The sequence below is a fragment of the Sander vitreus genome, chromosome 10 (assembly GCF_031162955.1).
Source record: "Sander vitreus isolate 19-12246 chromosome 10, sanVit1, whole genome shotgun sequence".
Taxonomy (NCBI): Eukaryota; Metazoa; Chordata; class Actinopteri; order Perciformes; family Percidae; genus Sander; species Sander vitreus.
The window spans coordinates 6,865,875-6,893,434 of NC_135864.1; the positions used below are offsets into that span (position 1 = coordinate 6,865,875).

At 39.3% G+C, this 27,560-nt stretch overlaps 1 protein-coding gene and 1 pseudogene across 1 annotated transcript; both read right to left on the reverse strand.

The window, feature by feature from the left end:
• Window positions 1–9,402: 9,402 nt before the first annotated feature.
• nanos1 (nanos homolog 1) lies at window positions 9,403–11,833 on the reverse strand. Its single transcript, XM_078260083.1, has one exon. The coding sequence runs from the start codon at window positions 11,714–11,716 to the stop codon at window positions 11,009–11,011; it is 708 nt and encodes a 235-aa protein (XP_078116209.1). The 5' UTR covers window positions 11,717–11,833; the 3' UTR covers window positions 9,403–11,008.
• Window positions 11,834–17,657: 5,824 nt separating this feature from the next.
• Window positions 17,658–25,743, reverse strand: LOC144524886 (cathepsin Z-like; annotated as a pseudogene).
• Window positions 25,744–27,560: the final 1,817 nt, after the last annotated feature.

Consider the following 27,560-nt stretch of genomic DNA (forward strand, 5'->3'; position numbering starts at 1 on the left):
ATCTTCCTTCACTCCAGTCCAAGTCTTGTTTGCCCACAGACTGGCCCGGTACCCACCTGGAAGTGGTACAAAAGCACAGTTGTGCAGGAAGCTTCTGCAATTTCCTCCCTCTTGCGTCACAAAACGCATTACTGTGACTCTCACCCAAACCACAACCACATGGGACCTGGTACTGCGCTGGAATTTTCCCACTGACAAAAACACATTAACTGTACAGAGCTAAGAACTGAGTGGATCGTTGGGCCGAGCTGTTGCTGTGATCCCTTCAATGAATGAGTCTCTTCTTAGCAGCACCTGTCGTGTGTTTATGGGAGCAAATGAAGTACAGCGTCTGTCCAAATCTGCCCCTCTTCTTTATTACCTATGCTTGATTATTTTGTATTTCAAGAGACGTTCCTCTGTCTTGTTGTTGATGTTTGAGTTGTACTGGCTTTTATTTGTGTGTCTTTCATGTCTCAGCTCTACAGTTGCTGCCTACTTTATGATGCTTTGCCAAACCGCCAGTGGTGGTGCTTGATCTATGGTATGTTCAAATTTAGAGACGGATAATGTAACAGTAACAATACACAGATTTTTAAGAAATGCATCTTGTTTCTCCTCTCAGAAAATGTAATGTTAATCACTCAGCTTTAACTTGTCTTTGAGAAAATACTGCAAAAATTGGGCATATCAAAACATTTAAAAGCATGTACAGAAGTTCCAAATTGCATCACCCACCCATCATCCAACAAAAAAGTTATTTCTCTTATTCCTGGAAAGTCACAGAACTTTTTCAGTGACTCACAACAGTGTCATCTTCTGTTTCCTGTATCATGATAGTTTGGTAGTGCAGACTTATTGCATAGATCTTCTTCTAAGCATTAGAGCCACAATTTGCATAGAAATATAACAGCTGGATAAAGTCCAGTTTAAATCTAAAACCACAAGCCAAACTACTATTGATTGCTCCCACCTACAGAGAAATAAATCTTGTAAGTTTTCCTGAAACCTATATAGTAATATTTCCATCGGTTTCACCCAGAAACCATCTCAAATGAGCAGAAAATACCACCCTCTGGCAGTTTTAATCCACTGCATTATTAAAGAGGAGAAGATAGAAAACAGATCAATTTACCACTTGGACGGTGATCAATGTAGCAACACGATCACATCAAAACAACCCTGGGCCATTTTTAATGAACATTTTGTCTACTAGAATTAGTCACTAGATACAGTATGAATGAAAACAATTTGTGGTGCATTAAATATAAAGTGCTTGAAAACAAATATACTGGTGTTAAGTACGTTACCCCTCTGAAACTATCTCATGAACTGTCACAGGTGTTTACAGTCACTCTGGCTGAGTTATTCTGGGAGGTCACCAAGCTTGATATGCTCAAAAGGATCTTAAAAGTGTGTCTTTCTCCCAGTGTCATGTAGTATACACTATGTGCATTGTATACTTCCATACTAGATAACAATGCACACTAGGGATGTCACGAGAACCGATACTACCGACACCTTCCGGTTCTAAAATGACAAAACACCGACGATGCCCATTTTTTTGAAACACTGTAGGCACCGTTAGCGACGATGCCAGTGTTAGCAGCATCGGTGCCACCCCTCTTCCGGAACTGATGGGGGCAGTGCCGCCCCTCTTCTGGAACTGATGGGGGCAGTATACACTTCAGAGTGTTCCAGTCGTACATTCAGAAGAAGGAGGTCACGAACAAGTGGCCGAAGTCACGCCCTTCTACTGCAGGTACATATCTACCTGACCTAAAAAAACGGCATGTTCACTGCAAACTCACGGTCCTCTCTTTCCGATTTACAGCCCCCCTCTCTTGGCTTCAAATAACTCACCGTTGTCGGTTACGGCCGCTGAACAGGCTACACGTTGTAAACAGCCGTGGCCCGCTTGCCTGCTCCTCCGGTAACGTTAGCCATTAGCAGGGTTAGCATGGCAGCGTTAGCCACGGTTAGCCAGGACCAGTCGGGATCACTTTACTGTCAGTGTCTCAATTGTTTTTGCGAGTAACCAACTCGGGTACTCTAGCTATATAATTCAATGTGAGTACACAAATGTTGAAATGACATAAAATGCAATAATGAAATTAGCCAACTCTGCGTCCTTTTGGGCTCTAAGCTGTCTCCATCTTTCAAATACATCTACATTATTTACCCGGGGTTTGTAACGTCTCTGGTCATGCAACTATTAGAAACACTGTTGTTGTTTTTGCAAAGTACCTTTTGAAAAGATCCCTGGAAGTCTGGAATGTTTCTGGGGACACTAGTTGTTACACTATGACCATTAATTGCACTTTATTATGTTGTTCTATGCTCTATTTCGCATGTTTTGTATGTCTTGTTATGACTTTTTGATATTTTTCAAAAATTTTAATAAAGAAGTTCATGTTTCAAGTTAAAGTAGTAAAGTTTTTTTTTACCGTGGTATCGGAATCAGCATCGAGAATCGTGTTATTTTACTGGTATTGGCAGAGACTACTGAATTTTTGGTATCGTGACACCCCTAATGCACACAGTATACTAATTGCTATGTTTTGCAGTTAGTATACACAAATCTGTTTTACGCTCTTGTACTAACAGGAAAAGATGCAGTGTCTGTGCTGTCAAATAGCTAACGACAAAAAATTATGATTTATTCATTTTTAGTCTTTTGTAGATTTTTCTGTACCTACGAATTATGTAAAATGTTGTTAAACTGTCAGCTCCTCTATTTCCCTTGTGCATTTCATTTTCACACAATAGTAAACAGCATTTTTTTTGACAATACTTACTTTATTCCCTTTTCCAGTGTGAACACACTAACTACCTATTATCTCCCAAACACCAAACAAAACAGGTGAGTTTAAATGTCAATCAAGTGTAGTCTGTCTATGCCACACGTTTAATACAGTACACCTCAACCATATGACAAATTTGTTATATATATACGTGTGTGTGTGTGTGTGTGTGTGTGTGTGTGTGTGTGTGTGTATATATATATATATATATATATTTATTATGTGTGTGTGTATATATATGTGTGTGTTATTGTGTGTGTGTGTGTGTGTATATATATATATATATATATATATATATATATATATATATATATATATATATATATATTTATTATGATGTGTGTATATATATGTATGTTATTGTATATTGCAATTTCACTTCTCTGTTTATTTATTTTATATTATATTTATTTACAGTTCATACATAGTCAGTTGGCAGCTAGATAAATCAAGGTTTACACATAGTTTAACAGTGAAAGTTCAATAAATATATGTTTCTCTCTGCTGCTAATATGGCTATTTGTGCATAACAATAATAACATAACAATATGTTTATTGCGCAGTCCAAGAAGTGGAGGATAGAGCGAAAGCATTGAACTGATGTTGAACTCACACCTTGTACTTAGTTTGTGCTTGTGCTTCATAACAGAAGCAATCCATCTCTTACACTTGGACCCTTTTTCCAACACTGTAACTAAATGTCCATATCAGTCCTTTACTGGTATTTTTATTATCAGTCTCTAAATAATATTGACACGCAGATCAACTTGTTTTGATAAATGGCTTCAAATCCCCACCAGGCCATAATGTGATTGCTAAAGATGCTATCCTCTTTGCCTCCTTCATGGAATGACTTTCATGCTTGGCTGCTGTCCAATTTTATCTCTAGGAGTTGCTAGGCGACAGGAACATCCTCATTGCACAAGTGTATTCTGGGAAATGATGGAACCAATAAATGAATTCTGCCGATCTGTAACTTATTATCTGCTTTCAACATTGTTATCAAATGGGTCAATGAAAACGCAGGGTGCTGTGAAAATGGACCGTTTTTATTGTACAGTAGTATACCATGAGACAGCAAACAGTCACAAAGCAGTGTGTTGATGGGATGAGAAAGATGACTTAAATCTTAAATGTTAAAGTTATTTTAGTTCATCTAATGTGCACTAACTTCAGAAGTTTAAACAGGGAGTATTTATAACAGATGAAGAATGATGTTGGGGAATTAATACATCCTCTACGTCACAGCAACAGCAAAGCTACAGAGCATTAACTTAGTCTTTATCACCTGCCAGAGGGGATCCTTCTGCCTCCTTCTTGGTGATAACTACTCCGAGGCACCACCTGACTGATAAGGCTGCCCTTTAATTAAAACATGTTTTCCTCAATGATCTCCACTTTTTGGCAGAATGTTTTCTTCTCCAACCAAGCTCTGCAGAGCTGCAGCTGTACAGATGATCGTCATAAGATTTTCAAGAAATAATACCATCTTTACCATCATCAGAATAATGCTTCTAATTTCAGCTGGAGCACATTTACATGTTTAGGATCTAGACATCTAACTGGCACTGTAGGCTTCCCAGTGAACCTACTGGCCTGTTATACTGAGATCATCCAGATGATGAATCACACCAAGGGAAAAATGCACAAAATGGATGGATTTGTTTTTCTTCTTTCAGCTGTGAGCAGTTGACACCAAACTCTACAATCTGAGAAGCGCAAGCATTTTGTGCAGTGATTGGCCAGGTGTGCAGAAGTGAAAAAGCAGGCAGGGTTGAAACTTATCTCTCAACCTCTTTTTCATTTTGTTTGTACACATGAGTGCAACATAATGAAGAATGAATCCCACCAATAAGGAAAAAAAAACAGGAAATGATATCTTTGAAGACCTAACTTAAAAACAATACCAAAAATGGTCTTGGTCAGCTAGTTTATTGACAAGTTTAGGCTCTAACCAGGGTTGTATCTCCTGTTATGTTAAGAAGCCTTGATTATCTATGCTGATAAGAGGTCTGAGTGGGACGTAGCCGTACATAACACTGGAACAAGCTGAATGGCCGCGTTGCACGCAGACATACTGCTGCTTTGTTGCAGTGTAAAACGTTAGTGTAGTGAATGAGTGGCAACAAGCATCTTTTAAAACAGAATGCTATTAGTAAAATAAACAAACAATAATTTCATCTTTCAGTTGGATTCATCATCACAGTTTGCACAGTCCGTTATCTACATAAGACGTGTGGAGGAAATTAAATTCCTGATTTTAGAAACTATTTATGAACATGAGGCACAGATAAGAACAGTAAACAAGTCCCCCTCTGTCTTGTTTTTATTATTGTTGACTGTCTATGCATACGCCATTAATAGTGGATTTGCTGAAAGTGCCCAGAGCCAAGCCGTGACTGAAGCAGGATAGAGGAATATTTGTTTCAAATGCACAACAACTTTTTAAGAAAATTCTGAAAAAAGTACTCACTGAATAAGTGTTAAGATTACTTGATGTGACTTTTGCTGTGCAGATCTTCTATGGCTACGCACCAGTGACTTGGAGGATTATTTCAACTGACAGTACATCTGCACCAGTGAAACAACCACTGAGAAATAAGCTGATCATGCTGTGAAAGAAACTTAATAACCTGTCTGCCTCACTTAAACAGCAACGGATTTTGGTTTCAAATAAATCCTTTGTGAAATTTCAATTACGGCCTCAAAGCTGTAATCTGCCCTCAGAGGGACAGAGTTGTTATTGCAGAGTGCTGCGAATGGTCAGCACAGTGATGTTGACAGAGAATTAAATAACATTATACTTGTCATTATGATCTCTTCTACCTCAGTGATTTTGAAAAACACTGCATATAGGAGGTGTCACAAAACAGTTATTTTTTAGAATACCTTTCATCACCACAGGGGGTGGTAATGTGTTGAAAGGACGTTCAAGCCAAAAACCTTTTTTTAGGTTTTTTTATTTTTTTTTATTCCAATTTTAAAATCAAACCAGCACCAAATCACCAATAAGCCATTTAATGTGAAGGCTAAAGGTGGTATCCTCTTAGAGCCTCGCTCTATGGAATGACTTTCATGCTCAGCTGCTGTCCAATTTTATCTCTAGGAGTTGCTAGGCGACAGGAGCATCCTTATTACAAGTGTATTCTGGGAAATGATGGGGCCTATAAATGAATTCTGCAGATCTGAGACTTATCAGCCTTCCACACTGTTGTCATGAGGGTCAATGAAAGAGAAAGATGCTATGCAAATGGGGCATTAGGTCATTTAGCAGAGCCATTTCAGTATTTGCTTTGTCCTGCCTGGAGAACCAGACAGATTAGGTTTCAATATTACAGCTCTATTGCACCAGTGTTATGAGAATTGCTATGTGAACTATTGTATTTTGATGTAGTTTTTCAGTCCGCATCATTAGAAAGAAAATTGTGTCTCTCTCTCTCTCTCTCTCTCTCTCTCGCTCTCTCTCTCTCTCTCTCTCTCTCTCTCTCTCTCTCCCTCTCCCCCATCCCAACTGGTCGTGTCAGATGGCCGCCCACCTAGAGCCAGGTTCTGACCGAGGTTTCTGCCCGGTTCTGCCACACCAAATGCTTGCTCTTGGTGAGATGTACAATATAGTGTAGTCTAGACCTATAAAGTCTCCTGAGATAACTTCTGTTATGATTTGACACTATAAATAAAATTGAATTGAATTAATTCAAGAATATTTGAAAGCACATACTGTATATTTCTGCAGCCAACCTGGCAGCATACAGCCAACAGAGAGGCTATGATTACTGCAACAATGAAGAGGGCTGTACATCATTATTATGGCAAGGGTTTTCTGGGAGCTGATGGGACCCCAATAGATGAATTCTCCAGATCTAAAACTTTTGCCTTCAACATGTTTATATGGGTCGGTGGAGAAGAAGGACGCTTATAAAATGGTCCATTGTTTTATTTTATCATTTTAGGATGGCAATATAGTGTACTCTAGGAAAGCATACACCAAACACATACAGTGCTCAGCATAAGTGAATACACCCATGCTAAAGTTGACTAAAAAGAGGAATAAAAAATCATCTTTTGGACATTGATCTTAATGCCTTAATTAAAAAAAAATGAGGAAAAATCCAACCTTTAAGGACACCAATGTTCTTTGTGAATGAACAATGTATCGTAAATAAATAAATGTTCTTCCTTAAAATACAGGGGGCATAACTAAGTACACCCCTATGTTAAATTCCCATAGAGGCAGGCAGATTTGTATTTTTAGAGGCCAGTTATTTCATGGATCCAGGATACTCTGCATCCTGTTATATATATATATATACACACACAAATATTTGTGTTTAAGAGTAAAATTGTCACACACATGAGATTTAAAATTGCTGTGATGCTGATAGTGTATTTATTGTCACAAAACTCTATTAACTAGTCTATCATGCTACCTAGCAAATAGCCATACAACAAACAAAACAGCTGAAAGTAATAGATAAGTGGTTGAAACATCCAAATGGTTTTATTCCAATTGACTACCAGATGATAGCACAAATGCAAACTTAACCTAACTTGCTGAAAAAAAAGAAAAGACCACAACTAAACAATTCCAGGATAACTTCATTGTAAATGGATTCACAGCCATGAGGCAACCGCAGCCACAGTGTTTTCTAGATAGATAGATAGATAGATAGATAGGACATCATACACACACATCATAAACAGGATGATAAAATAGCAAATGCACATGAATAATATGGACAATAAAAGAAAAGATACTAAATAAAAAAATCCACATGAATGTACTAAGGGATGTATAAGCATGAGACCCTTGCAGTGACAGGGCAGGGACTGACCCTTTGATTCAGTATGCATGGTAAGGTGCTCTATAAGAGTGTGTGTCATGGTGGTAGTGCAAATAAGTCCAATAGTGCAAGGATATAGTCTCGAGACCAGCATTAAATATGGACAATATAAGAGAATAATGTAGACATAGTAATATAAAAACTAGATCTATCGAGCAAATTACATGAAGCCCTCCCATCTATCACACGGGCCTTATGAAGGAGTGCCTGAGCCCGTCTGATTGGGCTGGTACACCAGTATAAAAGGTTGGGAACCACTAATCTAACTAAGTAACTACAGCACGTTAAACAGGAAACATTCCATCTAGCCACCATGATGATGAGCTGTGTGAATGAATGATTCCTGTAAATCACATTAACAGCAAACACTAAATAATGCAGCAGACATTAGCTAAATCGTAATCACCTGCCAGAGGGGATCCTGTTGCCTCATTGGTAATTGGTAATAACTACTCGGAGTCAACACCTGACGATAACGCTTCCCTTTAATTAAAACATCTCCCATTATTTATAAACGAATATTCAGTACATGGCAGAACTTTGGTGCACTACATCTTGTCTTTAAACCTTAAAATAAATCTACCTCATATGTTGTGCAGAGAGATTTCCTGTGCAAACACATACTGCATACAAACCAGCCAGCTAAGACATATTATATGATCATGAAAGATACATATCTCATAAATGGTGCAATTAAATAGATTATATGGGCCCTGTCTGCCCAGCAGCTAATGGAGGCCGTGGCGTAGAGGGAATAAGACCTTTTAGCTTACCGTGTGCATGAAATGCTAGCCCACCAGGCTTTTTCACCACTCACAGATATAAATCCCTGTTGCACTTAGTAGTCATCCATTTTTAATGGCGCAGCCTCAGCTGGAGAGGAGGGGGAACAGGGAGGAGGGAGGGAGGAACAGCCAAGGTGTGGATGACACCAGCCGGATGCCTCAGGCTAATATATGTACAGTCTTCTTGATGTGTTTTTTACTGTGTGTTCAGTGTCAGCCGCAATTATGAACGTCTGAGGTTGTTTTGCTGGTGAGTCAAGCCACAGACTGTAAAGCCATTCATGAATCCTTTATGGTTTTACTCTATTTATTGTTCTCTCATTGATAGGACATTTGTAAGAAACCAAAAAACCAAGCACTCCCAGCTGCACAACTGTGTCCAGCTCTTTCCATAAAAACAAGAAACAGCAGCAGCAAAGCTTCCTGCCTGTTTTGAGCCCCTTAATATGTCTGCAGCAGCCATTCCACAGATGGCAGGCGGAGAAGGCCGGGAGGGCCAACTATTCAGTCCACTTCAGTGCAAACATGATCCGTTTGAATGGCAAGGCATAAGCCAAGACATTCTTGTGTGGGCAGACCTCCCTAAACAACCACGAACAACCGTGGCACTGTGTTTGCCCTTCAGAGACAAATCTTTAAGATACCAGAGCAGCAGATCAGTTTGAGTTTGTCCAAAAGAAAAGGTTAAAGGGACGTTTTTCTCTGTTAAATGTGTTGTGTGTGCATGAGGGCTCAACACTTACATGAACCACATACAGTCTGTGTTTGAGGCAGTTAACAGGCCAATTAGGGCAAGCAGGGCCGTTCTTGTAAATGTGTTTTTAGTCGACTTTCCTGCTTGATTTAATCAGACCATCTGCAAATCACTAAATCAGTCAGTAAGCCAGTAATTCTAGACTCTTACACAACTTTTCTGTTTAAAAAAGGGTTTCTACACCCACTGAGTCAGATGTTGAGTAAACCAACTGAAGAACATGACCACATAGCTCCAAATATTTGATAGGTTTTTATTTCTCTAGTGGATTCATACGTTGTTAATCTGCACAGCAGCATACAGGAAATTGTGGTAAAATATAAATAACAAAGTTCAACAGTGTTGCTTTTTCTATTATTCATTTAATCAACAAAAAAACTCTGTTAAAAGTGGCAAATTTTGTCAGCCTTTTTCAATATCCACTTTCTTGCACACTCTCAAGAATGTAACATTGAACAACTAAACTTTAAAAAGTATGGGTATAATCATTATTTACAGACAATCACCTTTTGGTGAGCAATGCTTATAGCTTCTTGGAAATTCACTTCCATCATGTTAAATGCAACAAAATGAAAATACAATTATGTTATACAAAGATCAAAAATACTATCAAAACCCTTATTATAAATGGCAGCACTATATCAATAAACTGCTGTTGACATTTTACATGTAAGTACAAAATCCTGTTGAGGTAGCGCCCTCTGAAGTCACTTGTAATGCTAAAATACTGAATAAACATCACTTTATATACAATACAGCAAATCTCTCTTCTTTCTTCAATGCAATTGTATTCCTTTGGTAAACAAAACTGTCAGAAATGTGCAGTCCTGCAAGTGACACTTTCAATCATACATTCACAACATTTTTGCATCTTTTTTTTTTTTGGGATTCTTCAGGAAAGAAATAATGAAATAACATGGTGTTGTTTTCTAACATTCATTTGCTCTTTTTCACCCCATGTTTAGAGTGAAAGGTAAATGAGATTCACAGAGCAGACCTGCCCATGAGACTCTCTGGTGGATACATTGTCAGGGAAAACCAAAACAAAAAAAACACCAAAGAGAAAGAGAGACGGGACAGAGAAAAGAAATCCAGTGTGTCACCCTTATTTGGGAATGTAAACATGAAGAAATATAGGCTAGTATCTCTCATTTCTGACTGCTTGTGAAGTCAAATAACGTCCTCATCACATAGGATTGGAGAGGTTTGGCTTGGCAACAATTGATTATAATGTTCCCCAGAGAGCATGAGCCCTAAACAGAGGCCACATTGTGTCTTTTTTTTTTTTTTCTTCCTGCCTTGCAGATTGAATGTCAACTTTTAGAGCAAGTTGGAAAATATGTTGTGGAGTTTTCAGGCAGGCAGATGGGATCAAAGAGGTCCTTCTCCAGTCAGACGCACACAAGTACTCATTAATGACACATTCTTGAGCTTCTTTAATGGCAAACATAACTTTGGTTTTCTAAGACGAGAAAGAAAATCGCAGCGAGTTTAGCTCACCGTACAAAAATACTTGGTAGAAATATGACATTCATCCCCTTTGCCAATGTTCCCTACATGACCAAAATACTTTTCTTTCTTGTATTCACACTTTGTGATTATTGATACATGTATTTATATGCACACGCTCAAATGACAAACTAGCAAGAAAAAATAAATCCAATGTATAAAGCATAAAATTATTCTATGTGGATAAAAGAACTATAAAAATATAAGAGATCTTAGAGGGGGAAAAAAGATAAAATCAATATGTTTATGAAACTGGGATAAAGGCTAGAGCCGAAATCAAAACAGTCATCTGGAAATTGTTCAGTGCAATTCAATTTACTTTATAGTCATGTCTGTTTAGAATATTTTCATCCTCTTACCACCCACAGCCCTCCCTCCCTTTAATGGTCGCTGGGATGGCTGGTCTTTTGACAGTGGACAGTATTTTATCGTATGGGCATTGTCCCCGTTGGCACTGCAAAGAGGGCAGGTGTAAGCCCTCAGAATCGGGCACACAACCCTTCCGTCCGGAGTCTTCAGGACGTGAGAGCCGTACACCTCCTCAGGCGCTCCGTTATTTCGGCAGAAGACGCAGATTTTGGGCTCCTGCTTGCTCCTGGAAGCGGGTTTGCGCATCTTCCTCTCCATGCCGAACAGATCGAACCCCGCGAACCCTCCGAAGCCCACCTCTCTCTCCGGCAGCTGGACGCCGAGCTGGTTCTGGAAAGGGCTCAGTATAGAGAAACGCTCTTTCAAGTCAAGGATGGAGGCTGGTGGGGGGCTCCCGGACGGGCAGCAGCAGTCCAGGTGCCCGCTCTCTCCAACGCTGCCTGCGATTATGCACGGACACGCCGGGGAATCGTCCAAGCCCAGGGTCGCTTTCAGGGACTCGGTGATGGAGTTAGGGTTCTGGGGCATGCTGAGTTTATTATTTTTCGTAACCAACGTCGTCAGCCCGAGATAGTCGTTCCAGAAATTAAAAGTATAGTCATATGGGCTGCGCGCATTCAAATAGTTGTGATTGAGAAAATCCATGGCCACTTCTGGTCGTTTGCTTGCGATCATAAGGTGAAACAACCAGAGTAATCCGTAAAGTCTTTGTAGCCAGAGTTCGTCTCCAGGAACGGTTCATGCACAGCGATGTGGTCTCCAGTGTTCCTGTTATGTTTGAGCGTCCTGCAAGCAGGCTTTCTGGTTATAAGGACCAGGAGGGCGGGGCGCTATTCCCTTCAAAACCAAGTTTGTGATCAGGTTGAAAGCAGCCTCCCTTTCTTCAGAGCCACATTTAGACAGATTTGTTTTCTTGCGGGCAGGGGCTTTGTCGACATCGATCATTATTCTGGCGTTAGGAGATTTCGGGCATTTTCATGAAGAAAAAAAAGTTTTTAATAGTTAATGATTTGGGCAAGTGCGCAGAGAAATAATTTCGCGCACAAAGCCTTACTGTAGTTAATGACATTATTTCGGCGCCAGTACCGATCAATTAGAGGAGAATAGCTCGGCTCTTTGTTCCCCTTTGGTACTAAAACGTTACACTTCCGCAGGTTTCGTGAATCAATATCGTTAATCATTGTCCAGGAACACCATCAACGCCAACTCGGGCGTTCACACACCTTAACCCCTTGTGTGCCAGGAGCAGAGACCCTTTGTTCCATGTAGCAGCCAACATCTCACTGTCCTGTGTTGATGCATCCTATTATGTTAAAATTGAACCAATATAAGGCAAACCTATTAACCACACCTGAAAAGGTTTATGGATCCATTTACTGGACCGGGTGATTTTCATTTCAAATAACCAACTTTGATTATGACAGGGTAGTAAATAGTTGTTTTTTTTTTACTTTTTTTTCCACAATGAAGCAATAGAGTATCTGTATTGTATAAATTGTTTAACATATTTCGAATCAAAAGTCTGTTTACTTCCAGAATTGTGAACTTAATAGAAGTAAACAACCCTGTATGATGTCTCGGTGTGTATTGAACTCATGCTGTCAGTCCTGGCATTAAACCTCATAACATCCCGACAAAACACCACATCAGTCCACTCAGTCATAATGTAAACACAACATGCAGAACAGTTCTTCAACAGGGGGCAGCATAGTGCAGTTACAGGTCAGTTCATTTCAACCAAAAGACCCCTCCCTCTCTTCTTTCCATTTCTGAATGAATGAGAGTGCCAAACAAAACCTATAGTAATGATGGCCACTAGCTGGAGGATGAAAGTCACGTCATGTTCCACCATTAGTATATTCTGATTCCACAGAGACAACAATGGTCATTTACAAAGAGGAACACAAAACTAAACTGCACAGATCAATGACATTAGTACTCATAAACTGAATAATATATATGTATATATATATATATATATATATATATTGGTGAAGGTCTTATGAGGAATCTGTACAGGTAATGTGAAGCTACATAACAAAACACCAGTATATGTGTAGGGGCATTTAGTGATGAAAAGGGTCCGTTCACCCAAATTACAAAACAATATATCTTCTCACTTACCTTGAATGGGATCTAACCAGAATTTTGCAGCACTGACAAATTATAGCAGTGGCAGGCCCATTAATCTGGTTAATCCACAGAACACACTGTCAAGTTTGTACATCTTTGCTAGAAAGTATTTCTCAAGAAAACTGTTAAGAGAGAGGTCTAGATTTTTGCTTGTTTTTTATGTCAAACTGACAGCTACAATTAAATAAGATAGTAAAGAAGTACTAAAGCACTTACTATCACATTATATCCAAAAACATGGGAAGGGGGTGCAAGAATCACTTTCTTCAGTATTGTATGAAAAGCTGTAAAATAGACTGATATTTGGTAATCGGTTCCATCCTCAAAGAACTGACTCATTCAGTCATTTAGGTCATGATCCTGTCTGAGACCCACATCTTAAGATACTTTCCCACATTGTAAACAGACACATCTGGTGGGTTTGCAAGAGTTTGTAAAGAATAATCTTCTACTGAAAGTTACTGTGACAAAATGGACCATGTCATCTTTAGCTATAGTTTTACTTGAAAAGCTCTAAATTGTTGCTTGAGGTATGTATAGTAATCAGGTGAAACAACAACACAGAAGACTGTGATGGTCATTCTAAGTCATTCTAATTCCTACAATATGGCAGGAAGAGGGTGTTCTTCTGCACCCAAAACAGTATTTGGGCTCTTCTTGTCCAGTTCTATTCTTGTTATATGCACATATCTGCAAAGCTCATTGCATGTAGAGGGATGTGTATCATCTGCTGCTCTTTCACCATTTGTTTTTATTAGAAGGAGCCTGTTATGAGTCTATACATTAACAATATATACACAATAGTCCTGTCCATCACATTAGAGCACATTGGCTCTCCATGAGTCATAGAAGTGATCCAGATTTTGATTCGCCAGAGGGAATATGAGGCCGCTGTCACAAACAGTCTGCTCACTGTGAGCCTCTGATCCTGTGATGAGGTGGGCAGCTCAGGAATGTGGAAGTGGCCCTCTTGAAACAATGATAACACGAGTGACTGGTGTTCTAATTAAAACTTCCAGAGGGAGGCTGCAAGAACTCACTGACTTAGAAGGTTCACGTCTATTTTTAAGGGATCTAATGAGAATGCACTACCTTCGGAGGCACGGTCCAATGAGCGCTGATGTTTTAGAAGCCATTTCTCTCTGTTCTATGTGTTCAGCAAGTTAGTTTGAAATAGTATTGACTGTTCATTAGATTTTAACTCCATAGCCCCCAATTCAGATGGTGCAAAATATGAATTTTATGATGAAGCATTAATAATGTATGTAATCGCCATTTCTTTTTCTGCAAGCCAAGGCAGATTGTGCTAGCAGATTCCTGTGTTGCTGCAGTGCAACTGAAATATTCATGGCCATATTATTTCTTAATTTTGTTGTGACTAAGAGGGATTAATACTCATCCATTAACTAAAGCTAATTCTGAGGCTGCCTCGAGGTTGCATGAGTATATTGGACAAGGAAGTGAGATTAGCAGTGGAATGATGCATAACATCAGCGGGGTGGCTGTGGCCTGTAAATCGATTTAGGAATCACACTGACTAAGTGATTGTTGTGTAAGTGTTTTTTACTTGACACAGGGAAAAACAGATTATCAGGGAGAGTGGTGGCTGGCTGAGGAAGATGCTTCATTTTTAATGACCAAATCATATTTCCTGCATGGGCTCATTAGCAATAAGAGACATCTCCAATTTTTTGCTGTTTGTGCTTAAGATGTATTATGCAAGGCAAATCACTTCAGACATGCCTTTTGCTGAAGTCAGGGGTATGATGTGTGATTAATACCATCCAGTAGATCTAATCTGCTTCGTGCATTATGATAATGATCATTCTGTGCTGTGATCCAGGCCTTGTGTTTCGGCAAACAGAATATGGGGTGAAAACTCTGCTCAATTCATATTTGACACGATACATGAATGATTGATAGTATTGTGGAATGCATTAAGAAATGTGATCCCTTTTTTTCACCCTTATTGCATCTGCTCATATTGCCTGTAATAAATGTTTCATTTGGGCATGTTTTGAATCATTAACATCAGATATGGTGTCTGTAACCTCTTAGGCTAAATCAGAACACATTTTTCTGTGAAATACCAGAATGTGTTTTTGTGGCTGTCTGGTTATCCTTCGTTCTCTGTTGCTTATTTCACGAGGCAAGTTTCAGCAGTGGCCTTGGATAGGTGAATGCATTGGGAGGGATTACACAAAGCACAAACACACACACAGCGTTCTGCATATTCCTACTCTGCTGCCCTGTATAGGTCCTCACAATGCCTTGCTCAAAGATAGTGAAGTGACTATTCCCTTTAACTCTATTTAAGCTGATAATCTAGGCCTCGGCACCACCAAAGGGCCTCAGTAATACTGTTTTTCTTATAACAACCACCCTCTCCATCTCGTGTTTACCGAGCAAAATATTGATCACGAAACAATACATAATGGGTTTGCAGGAATTGCTGAAATGTCCATTGATTGTTATAATGAAGATGAATGCTGAATCACTGAATATGAAAATGGCCCATGTGCATTTGCAACCTGCATTTTTCAGACCTTTTTTTTGTCACACCAGAAAGACGGCTCTTTCTATTTAAGCCTCAGACCCAAAGATTACCATGTGTTTTCATTCACAGCCATTAGAGCTCTGCTTGTGATTATGCAAATGAGAAAACATGCAGGAAATTTAATCAGAACGCAAATTTGATTTAACGTGAAAAATTGCTCGAGGGTGGGAGCTTGAAAGCATAATATTGAGCAACCAAATTATGTTCAATATTTGTTTTCACAGTGGGCCTCTACTTGGACACGCCACAGCTTTATAGGCTTAAGGTTCGCCTTGGTTTGGAGGCTTCAAGTTAACAGTGCTGCATAAGGTTTGATTATCCTTTGTTCTCCCCAGAGATGCTGAATGGAAACTGCAGTTAATGGGAAGCATTTCCATATCAGCAGCAAAGCACAGCAGCCTGTTTTTTATGCATTTTTATTATTGTTGCGTCCCCTGAACCAAGTATCTAAGTGATCAGTTTTCTTTTGTTCCCCAGCTGAACAGCAAGGAAATGGGCTCTTTCTAATTGCACATAAACTCAGAAGATGCCATTGTACTGTTGTGTGTGCGCCACTGTAGATAACTGGTGATTAAACTGAATGTAACTCCAGGAGCATGACAGTATTGAAACTAATAAAGCATGTCAGTCAATAAGGGAGGTGGAGTCTGTTTATCAAGCTCAGATATGTAGAACAAAGTCGTTTTAGGCTCGGTTTAGTCACCCTGTGACCTGATGTTAATGACAGGAGAGCTGTTGTATGTAATAACAGTCTCAGGAAACATCGCTGCAAGAGTAGAGCTATTAAGCCTTGACAAATTTGTGTTTACACCCTTACAAGTTGACCTTGTATCAATTTACATGCAAGCCTAGGCAGAAGCAAATTACTTGCACTATATGGTTTGCCTCAACTGCAGAAAAATACATTTCTGAATCAGTATAAGTGCAGTACAAATACCAGAAGCTGAGTGCATAGGGCAGTAACTTAAAAAAATAAATAAATGCAGGTTTGTTAGGCATATGGTCTCAGGTGTAGCAAGCCTTATGGAATGTTGACTCAAAAATGTAGTCATGTACGAGCCCCACACACCCCCTGGATTCAAATGATATTCCATTTTCCACAAACATTGTGTGTGTCTGCCTTAGTTCCAGCTCAGTCTTAGTTTTTCAGGGGCTCTCAATTTTACACTGCATTTTAGTCATGAGTACTTGGTTCTGAAGGAAGACGTCCCAAAGTTTGAATAAATAACCCTGTTGTCATCAGGGTTATCCCAGCTTGTGGCTTAAAAATGTTGATATAAAACCTCAATGTGGTCTTTGAAAGATGCAGTCATTTGATATGCGAGGGGTTTAAAGACATTAAGTACTTTATGGAAATCTTGACCCTTACTGGTGATGTCTCCGCTGCTTTGATTTTTAATATTACCTCAATGTTATAAGTGCAATACTAAACCGCTGGATCATCCCTTTAGTGCCAGTGTTTAATCATGGTGGAAAATTGTTCTATGAGCAATCTACACACATGCAACTACTCCTTTACAAAAGGCCCCTTCACAGTTTAAAAAAAACGGACCATGTAGGAGCTTCCTGCAACATACCAGAGCCTTTTGCATTTTAGCTTTGTTCTAGAGGAAACCCTCAAGCTAATGGATTCTACTGCACCTTCCGAGTTCAAAGTCAAAACAGCACAAACTCTGGATAAAGTGGAATGCCAACGCAGTCATTTAATTTCACTGGCTTGAACAATCAGACATGACAGTTCCAGTTATACTAATTTGGCCCACATACAACATAAGGTTTTGAGCCGAGTCAGCACTGAAAAAAGACATTACAAATACAGGCTGTTACATAATACAGTAAATCAGGATTAATTTATATTCTGTACAGTGCAATTACTCATGGTTCAACTTTTACAGTTAGCTTGAGGGTGCAATCACAACAATCTTCCTACAAAGCAAGATTGTATTTGCTTCCACTTCCTCCTTTGTAGGCGCTTGTCACAATCTTGAGCCAGCCTTTCTCACCCTTAAAAAAAACAAAGTCACTTAGATATTACGTAAAGTACACCCACTGCATTTCTTTCTAACAATATTTAAATGCCAAGTTTAAGTGACTTAAGTGACTATGTGATGACTCACCCATGGCTCTCCCCAGGAGTTGCGCACGATTCTGTATTCAATACCATTTTCTATCTCGCAGAATGCTACTGACACGATGTGGTTGATGTCAGACCCCCGGTGTGCGCATCAAGTTTCTCTGTGGCCATAATGCCACAGCTGAGGGAAGAGGGATTCAATTGATGTGATTTGAGCAGAAAGGAAAGTGGTAGAAAGTTTGAAGTGATTAGCCATACCATCAAACTGTAGGGAACTTTCAAATAAATCAATTTCATTTCAAAGGCAGCATTCATGCAACCCCCTGTAAAACCAGTACAAAACACTAAACCTGATTGGCCCTGCAGCGTAGATTTCTGCCATCATTTTATCCCTTCCACTGATGGCTCCAAAGTCCCCTACTTTCCATAAAGTGTAATTCTGCACAGAGTTGCACTTCCCGAAAGCTGTGCAAGTTCTGAGAGGAAAAAAAGAAAATCTTAAGGCTCATGGAGGAAAACTGAACAAAACTATAGTACCATGTGCACACTACTGCCGAGTTCTTACTCTGGTCAATTGCCTGGTAGTTGTTACAGGTCTCATCAGGGATGCCATGTTTGTGGGCATACTCCCACACCCCTCCATGGTCCCCTCCCTGACAGGTGCCAGACTTAGCGCCGTTGACCACGTGTTGGACAGACAGATAAGCAGATGGCCACACTCCTTTCCGCTTGATATTGATGCGATCTAAACAAGGCAGAGAAAAGTTTCCCACAAATGCAATATTTGTTTTGGCAAATCTCTTAAGTTAATTGAAATTACTGAAGATCCCATCTGTTATTTTTTTTTTTAAGATTGTGTTGGGAAAATTGATTTCCACGATTCCATGTCCAAATGGGCAAGCGGCAAATTTAAATAAAAGTCAACACGTGAGATTTTGCACCAGAACTTTGGGTTCACTATATGCAACAACTTAGATAACAGTAAGGTCAGGTCTAGGCATGTTGAGAGTCAAGTAATCTAACCTGCCATTGCACTGGTGCTGCCATAAGCCCACCAGCAGCCACAATACTGAGGGATGTGCTGGTTACGTGTTATAGAGGCGTAGTTGATGCCGTTTACGTTCCTCCAGTCCCAGGTCTTTGGCAGATGAACGTCGTTCAGAAATTCATAAGGACAAGCTGCGGTTCTGTGAGAAACAGAAGGTTGTAGTTCTCATATAAAGCAGTGATATTCCAGGCAGCAGGTTCAGTGACACTGCCTCCCTGTCGATTTCTGAACACACATATCATACACCACAGAAAGGTTAGGCAAAAATCACAGCAGGGATACGCACTGTGGTTTGACAAACATCACAAATCAGTAGAGACTGAGGAATTTGGTCAAGTAAGAAGGTTTCAACCAACTCCAAAATGAATCTCAGCTAACTACTGAAGGTATGGCATTAAATCAAGTCAGAGAAACATTCAAAACCAAATAATTTGATGCCGTTATAGTTACCAAGGCTGCAGGCAAACCGCACAGAGATTGAACACTGAGAGAGCCAAGAACTTGATGAGTAACAGCCATTGTCTGACTATGAGATCAATTCAACTGCATTAAGAATTAACTTGGGTATCATTTGGAAACCTTTTTTTTTAAATCCATTTACAGCAGCATACGTGGTTGTATCCTCATCAGAACAAGCATCTAAATTCTAAAGAGATTTTTTTTTGGAAACTTTCCAAAATGCTTTCAAATACAGAGAAGGCTTTTTTGGTACAATTATTCCTTTAGACCCTAACAAACCTCACAGCAAGCTGGATATAGATGTATGAGAAAACACAGAAAGCTACAGCCAAACAGTAAAACTCAGCCATCTTACTTCACCCCAAAATCAGGTTTTCTGGGCACCAGCTGGTAACAACTTGGACTATCGCTAAAAAAGTATTTTGCTGAAACAGCAAGTGTCATGAGCATAAAAAATGAAAAAGACAACATCAGACATGTTGAGCCACTGAGCATCAACCAACAAGCTACACATGACTTTGGTTTTGCATAAATAGCCCCACTGGACCACCTAACAAAGAAAGTGAGCAAACCAGCTGTGATTTATCAAGCTGATCGGCCTTTATTGAGCTCATCTGGGATTTGCTTTGATGTAGTGAAGATACTATTCTTTTGATTTAGCCGTTAATGACTGATGTTGACTGTTCTTGTAGACCAAACTTGACTTGCAATACTTTATGCTGTAAGACAATTAAATGTTCCCCTTATAGCTGCAAAATAAATTGTTTTAAATTATGTTATTCAGGAATATGATCGTTTAATCTCTTGAATGATGTAATCTCTTGATTTAACATTTTAAAAACCAAATTCTGGCTGGGCCAAACACATTGTTTATAGAGTCGGTGGGCGGGCTTATGGCTGCTGCTGGGAACAGCGGTCTTTCGAATCGGCTTTGGCCGCGACTCTAGAAGACTTAAGCTTTTCTTTGAGAAAAAAAAACGAAGAACGACACTGAAGTGCTAAATTCTTAAAAAAGGAAGATGTGTTCGGAGTTTTGCCGACCGGATACGGCAAAAGTTTAATCTATCAACTAGCTCTGCTACCTTCTTCGTTGCTCTGGTTGGTTGTAACACTATCCTATTGCGTGCAGAGAGAATTGGAAAGACAACCGTTTATCCTGCCCCTCTGATTGAGCCCTGTCAATGGTGAGTTCCCAGACCCAACATGTTGATGTGGGTCTGGCTTGTCAGGCTAGACAAATAGTGGGTGAACAATGCTATTTTTGACAGGTGCAAGTCAGGTGCATTACAGACAGTCAAAAGCATTTTTTAAGAGAAGAGTTATGGTTTGAGGCGAAGCCTTAAACTGTCCCCAATAAAACAGCAACAGATTAAAATGTACCTGAAACGCCATGTGTAAACCCCAATGTTGCATGTCTTCTGTTAGTAGTTTTAATGGCTGCTGCAAAGTGAGTTTCCCTTGAAAAGCCAAGTGAAGTGGAGCAAAGGAAACACATTTTGGCCACTGATATGCTTTAAAGCATCCTTCCATTTTGATGAACAATGGAATTCAACACTTTTGACTCTGAGGACATTCATATTTTAGAGCTGCATTTGATGATTGAGCTTCAGATATGTAACCAGTTTATGTTTTATCTTTAGTAGGGTGAGTTGAAGAGCATAAACACTCCGTAAATGCAGTTTTTGGTTGAGACTTTCAATCAATTAATACAAAAAATATCTTCTCTCTTCATTGATCCTTGACAGACGCTCATCATTATGTTGCCTCATTCCCACATTTTATTTTGTCTTTTTGTTTGTGCTCTTCCAGCCTCTGTGATAACAAAGACTTTATCAGGCCTTACTGTGAGACTGCAAACAGAGCATGATACTAATTGCCTGCCTGCCATCCTCTCCCATCTGCAGGAATAGAAAACCATATTTAATGCCTTGATTAAAATCTAATCCCTCCATGTGAGTCGGAGATGAAAGTAATTTTCTTGTAATGGAGACTATTAATATTTAGATATATAAAGGAAACCAGAGCTCACATTTGCAATCAGCTGGAGGATGGTAAGTGATAATTAAAGCTGCCAGTGAGCTGGAAACCAAAGACAGCAATGTAAATAAATTTGACTCTTTTCCAATTAGTATTTTTTTCTTCTCACATATAAATGTATGTTTTTCGTGAATGTTTTCTTTTTCTCTGTCTTTTTAGTTATAGTCAGACCCTCTCGGTAATCACGACTCAGAGTATTCATTTATCGGCAAAAATAAATGTCTTCTCATCATGATAGCGCACAACCTGAAATACACTACAATATTGTATGTATGTATGTGGATTCCTCATCACTTTTTGTACTTTTGGCCTGGGGCTGTCTAGCATGGTTTGGGCCTCTTAGTTCCTTCATCATGCTACAGTAAACCATGATATTTAGACAGTAAAGTGTGCTTCCAACTTGACTGGTCTGCACAGAGCCTTGACCTTAACCCTGGAACTGGAACGCTGACTGTGAGCCAGGCTTTATCATCCAACATCAGTGCTGCACCTCACTAATGTTCTTGTGGCTGAATGGGAGCAAATCCCTGCAGCCAGGTTCCAAACTTTTGTAAAAAGCCTGAAACCAGAAGAGTGGAGGCTGATTACTGTAGCAGGAGTTTAGACATTGTTTATAAGATGTTGAGATCATTGGTTGTTCAATCTTTCAAAAGGTATAGGCCTTTGACATAATCATCGTATTATTGCAACTGGTATTCATAAGCTGTTTCCTGGCTACCTCTACCTGATACTTGGAAAAAACTGAAGACTAGAAACTGCAGATATGCTGCTGTCTTCTTTCGGAGTAACTCTTACATAAGGATGTAACGATCAAATGTCCACATACATTTGGCCATGTAGTGTATCTTTTCTTTGATGCACAACTGTTGTATGAGATCAAAATGCATGTTGATGTGTTTTAATGTTTTAAATTTCTGTAGAGGGTTTCATTTCAGTGAATATATGTGGCCAGAAAATGAGGAGGACAAGGTGGCTTCTGAAAATCTAAATTTAACATTGGATCCACAAGGTTTTGTGTAAATATGTATATATTGCTGATGAGTTATCTGAAAATTAGTCTTGCTTTGCCAGACCTTCCTCCACAGTGCTGCAGAGGAGGGTCTGGCTAGTCCACACAACATTCCGGCATGGGAGAAAAATGTGCTCTGGTTTATTGCCACTTATTTAAACCAATCACAACCGTCTTGGGCGGCGCTAAGCACTAGGCAGAGCCACGGTGCGGCTGCAAAATAGCCTCTGGAAGGAACTTGTTTTGGTGGAACGTGTGTACGTTCAAAAGTTGTTTTAGTCGTGCAAGAGAAAACTTAAAATTGGAACGATCTAGCTAGCTGCCTGGATTTACCCTGCAGAGAGCTGAGGAGCAGTTAACCATAGTCTTCATAAATCCAGTTTAAAATTCCAACACCAAGAAAGCGGAAGGTAATGGACACCCGGCTGAAAGAGTGAAATCCGGCGGAATTTCCAGCGGCACTAGAGCAATCTCGGAAGTGGAACGTTGTGGATATAGACTATCTGACAATATACCTCAAAGTAGATGAAAAAATCTCTACTACTACTACTTGAGACATATTTGAGTTTTTATATTTTTAGTGCGATTTATAACAAAACCAAATAACCTTGGAAACCCTGTCATGTTGCACATGGTGTTCTTATTCTCCGTTTTGTGATTAACTCGCTTGGCTTCAATTAAGTGCGCCACGTAAAAAACCCCCAAAAAAACACAGTCAGATCCAAGTTAATCGATGACTCATTCCCTGACATGAGGCCTTGTTATGGGAGCTATCCGTGTGATATTTCCATGATTGGCATCGTTAGCTGCCTTCACGAAGCGTGTCCCCTTCCTCATTAACGTCAACAACCTCATTTGTGCACTCACAAGGTGATTGATTTGTGTATGTGAGAGCATATTGTATGCGTTATGTGGGAGCCCATGAACACATAACTTTTGGTAAGTGTGTTTGTGTGTGTGTGTGTGTGTGTGTGTGTGTGTGTGTGTGTGTGTGTGTTCTTGTTTAACTATATTCGTGGCGTCCAAAACCCGGGAATACAGTATACTTGTGGGGTCCAGACAGCTTTGTGGGGCCAAAATGCTGGACCCCACAACTTCAAAGGGCTGTTTGAGGGTTAAGACTTTGTTTTAGGAGATAGTGAAATGCACTGTGTGTGTGTGTGTGTGTGTGTGTGTGTGTGTGTGTGTGTGTGTGTGTGTGCACGCACGCGCGCACGTGCATGTGGGGTAGATAATATCCGTGCTCACTGAGTCGTGTGAAACTTGGAGGTCAGTTTCTCTGACATTTCCTCAGGAAGATATCTCGCCCCCACACATTCTCCTCTCACCTGTCAGCTGTCATGAAGGAGTGAATGTCAGATAACTGGAGAGTTCACTCAATGCAGCAGCCAGAGGCAGGTTTATACAGGCAGCTCAAATCAATTTTTTTTCACATGTATTGCTAGAGAAGAGAGACATGTGTAACCCAATGTTTAAAGTCAGATTTCAATGAAACATGCCTATTTTTTGTGTTGTAGTTCATTTCCATATCATGACATATATTTATTTAACCTTTGCTTCCAAAATGCTTGTTTTTAGTGGTTTTACTTCAGCAAAAATAAAGATTCCAACTAATAATCCTACCATATTTCAATAGTTCATCCCTTCACTACATAGAATGAGACCTACCAGTCCAGTATCTTATGAATTACATCCATATAGGCCAATGCAAAAGGTAGCGAGGTAAAATACTGTAGTATGGCTGTGGAGGTTGGGTGGTATGCATCCCTTCACAGACCTGCTTTTCCTAATCTTAAGTGTTTTAGTTGCCAAACTCTAACTATAGTTTGTTTGCCATAAATCAACCTTTCGCTAACTGTACTACAGTTGTCATGTGCAGATGTTGTAAAAAGCTAACTTTAAAAACAACGGCATTAGTAATAAAAAGGAGCATTTTTTTGCAGAATCGTCCAATATTGACGTTCTTGCCAATTTGCTGAAGAAAACAAATGCAGCTGTTATTATTATGTTCATTTTTGAAAGCGTGAAAACATGTTTCTTAAACACTGTTGATACATCCCCAGTGGCTGCTATTTATTCATTTTGAAGAATGTATGCACATAATTTATGGTATTTTTTAAATTCCCCTGTTGTTTTATGTCCCTGTTTGAACTGGAAGTACTCTACATCATAAGACATCATGCTGCGAACTTTGAGTAGGAATCTATTTCATTGGTTGAAAATCAACCGCAGCACTTTCTAACAAAAGGAACAACTGCAGAGCCGAACAAAGCCAAAGTGATTGGGAGGAAGTGCAAAGTGCAAAATGTGTGCAACATTGCAACTGGTTTCATGATTACATTATTTAAGAAAATAACAAGCATTGAATCTAAAATAATTTAATTTGCCTCAGTGCATTTAAATTCACTTCAAGGTGACATTGTCTTAAAAAAAAGACAAAGTATAATTTAATTGAAAAATATCCTGGGAAACAAGGGAATTGATTTCATTGTGTTGCACAATGTTTAATACAGTACTTGTTTACTCACTTTCCTCTTATGGCTTTGGTATTTGTTCTAATTTTTTATTTTGTTTTATATTTTATGTTTTGGATGTGATTTACTTTTTTTCTTTGTTGTTACTATAAAGCACCCTTTACCCTATTTGTTCTACAAAAAGTTCGATTTTAAGACCCTGCAGTAGATTAAATGGCTTGGTTTGTAGTGTAGACCTCTTGTCGTCTCAAAAGCGACCACATTTTCCAGTTGAGAAGATTTCAAAGGCTCCGTACCGAGCTCCTGCCTCTCCAGTGGAACCACCTGTCCTCCCAGACCAAATCCCTCAGCCTCAAAGTTCACCGTCGGGGGTTTCGTCACCCAGCAAGCCACTTCACATTCGATTGGCTCAACTGATGCTAACAAAGCTGCAGCGATGACAGACTTGTTAAGTCATCAAGTCATCGCAGTCATAAATGGTTTTTAATAGAGAGAGCATTAGCATATGGTCAGAGGACTTAAACCTGAGGAATGGGGACTCAGAGGAATCCCAGTGATCATAAAGCCGATGGTAACAGCCCCTGTGGTTCATGAGAAGTGAGGGGGATAAGGAAGGTTAAGCAGATAGAAAGACTGAACGTACTGATGGTAAATAAAAGGCATCCATGTGGTCAGACAGCAATAATTAATGTAAAGTGGATACTAAAATCTGGAACAAGGATATCATCTTTATAAAGAATTATAATTTCAGTGTTCAGTTTGTGGATTCATTATCTTATTGCTGCACTTGATACCGTAGTTGCAGACAACCTATGAATCGTAGTTACAGTATCCTTTCAATAAAATCTTTATTGGTATACTGGACCCAAGTTTTAATTGTTTACATCATTACTTCCTGTCGGGGAGGCCATGTTTTCGATCATGATCAGTTTTAGGTTTTTGAGCAGAATATCTCAAAAACTACTTTACAAATGTAAATGTAAATTGGATGATGGCACAGTATGTGGTGCAGATAGCAATAGCCCATGCAAATGGCCATATGTAAAGCGCATCATGTTTTTGCTTCATAGCTCTTTAACCATCAGCTGTAGATGCCATGTTTTTTCTCGGATCATGTTTAAGGCAAACCTGTTGGTTCAGGCTACACACACTTCTGCTTACACATTTTCTGCCATTTTACATTTTTATGAAACAGCTCTTTCTTCACTCATCCAACTATTGTTTTATTCAAATATTTACCAAATACACCACATAAAATTGATAAAAAAATGATTCCAGGAAAAAACATTTTTGGGTTGCTTTTTTATATGCTTTTTCTTAAAATTGCTTGCCAAATTATTGTAATCGTGTCATTGGATTTTTGCACAAATTCTTCTTGTATAAAGTATGGTTGAAGGGCCGGACAGGATTTAAAGGCAGGATTGGTAACTATTTCCCATATAGACTTTTTTTATATATTGTTTGAAATGGTCTTTACTCAAGTACTGTACTTAAGTACAAATTTGAGGTACTTTTACTTTACTTGAGTCTTTTCTTTTCATGCCACGTTCTACTTCTACTCCACTTCATTTCAGAGAGAAATATTGTACTTTTTACACCACTACATTCATCTGACAGCTTTAGTTACTGGTTACTTTACACTTTTTGAATACAAAACAGTTGATCACTTTAGAAATGATGGGGCTCTCATATAAAATAAACTACTAATAAGTAGCAGTAAAAATCCAGCTGTACCCTTTGTGGCTAATAAACTACCCAACAATATAACGGCCTACAAGTACAGCTGAAATGATTAGCAGATTAAACACTTAGCTGATTGACAGAACTGTTTGGATCGTTTCCAGTTTCTAAAATGTGAGGATTGTTCCGCATTCATTACTTTTACTTTAAATACTTTAAGTAACTTTTCCTCATTATACTTACATACTTTTACTTAAGTAACATTTTCAATGCAGGACTTTTACTTGTAACAGGGTATTTTTACAGTGTGGTACTTTTACTTAAGTAAAGTATCTGAATACTTCTTCCACCACTGGTTAGATGGAGCCCCGATGAGATGCTACTTTCAAATCTTGCCAGCTTCTAATGTGTTTTGATCCACGCCCAAATCTAGATACAGATTAAAACATCCTAAACTTTTTTTCTGTTATTAAAATAACACATTTAGACTGTGCAGGTATGCACGATCTGAGTGCTTCGGCAATTTGCTGTATGTACAAAGTACCTAATTATTAAAGCGGAACTGTAGACCAGTGTCTAGTAAACAATCTTAGAGTAAAAGCACTGATGTGAAATCGTATTTCCACTGAAGCAGTAATCCTTGACATCCTCATGTCTTTCAAGTCTTGCTGTGGTGTTTCTGTTCTTCACTTACAGAGGACATATCCATCCAACAGTCACAGCAGCTCTGTGACATCTTCCTGTGGAGCTTCTGTTAGTAGTGTTTGAGATTCTGACAGTGGTGCTCTTTTCTCTTCGTGCTATCTCCCTCATTGTTGCTCTGTTTATTAGTCGCACAGCGTCACCTCAGGGCTCGCTGCGTTTATTGAGTGGTTGATGGGTTTGTTTACGTTTAAATACTTTATTTTCCCATGCACGCTGCTCAGGGAAATCACACTATGCAGTGTTCAGTTGTACAGAACCCTGCAGAAGGGAAATACAATGTGCACTCATGCACCAGATGGAGATGTCAAAATCAATGTAGTTTCATTACCTCCAATCATTCACC

Excerpts from the sequence above, each read along its gene's own strand:
- nanos1 (XM_078260083.1), bottom strand. The coding sequence starts at position 11,716 with ATGATCGCAAGCAAACGACCAGAAGTGGCCATGGATTTTCTCAATCAC.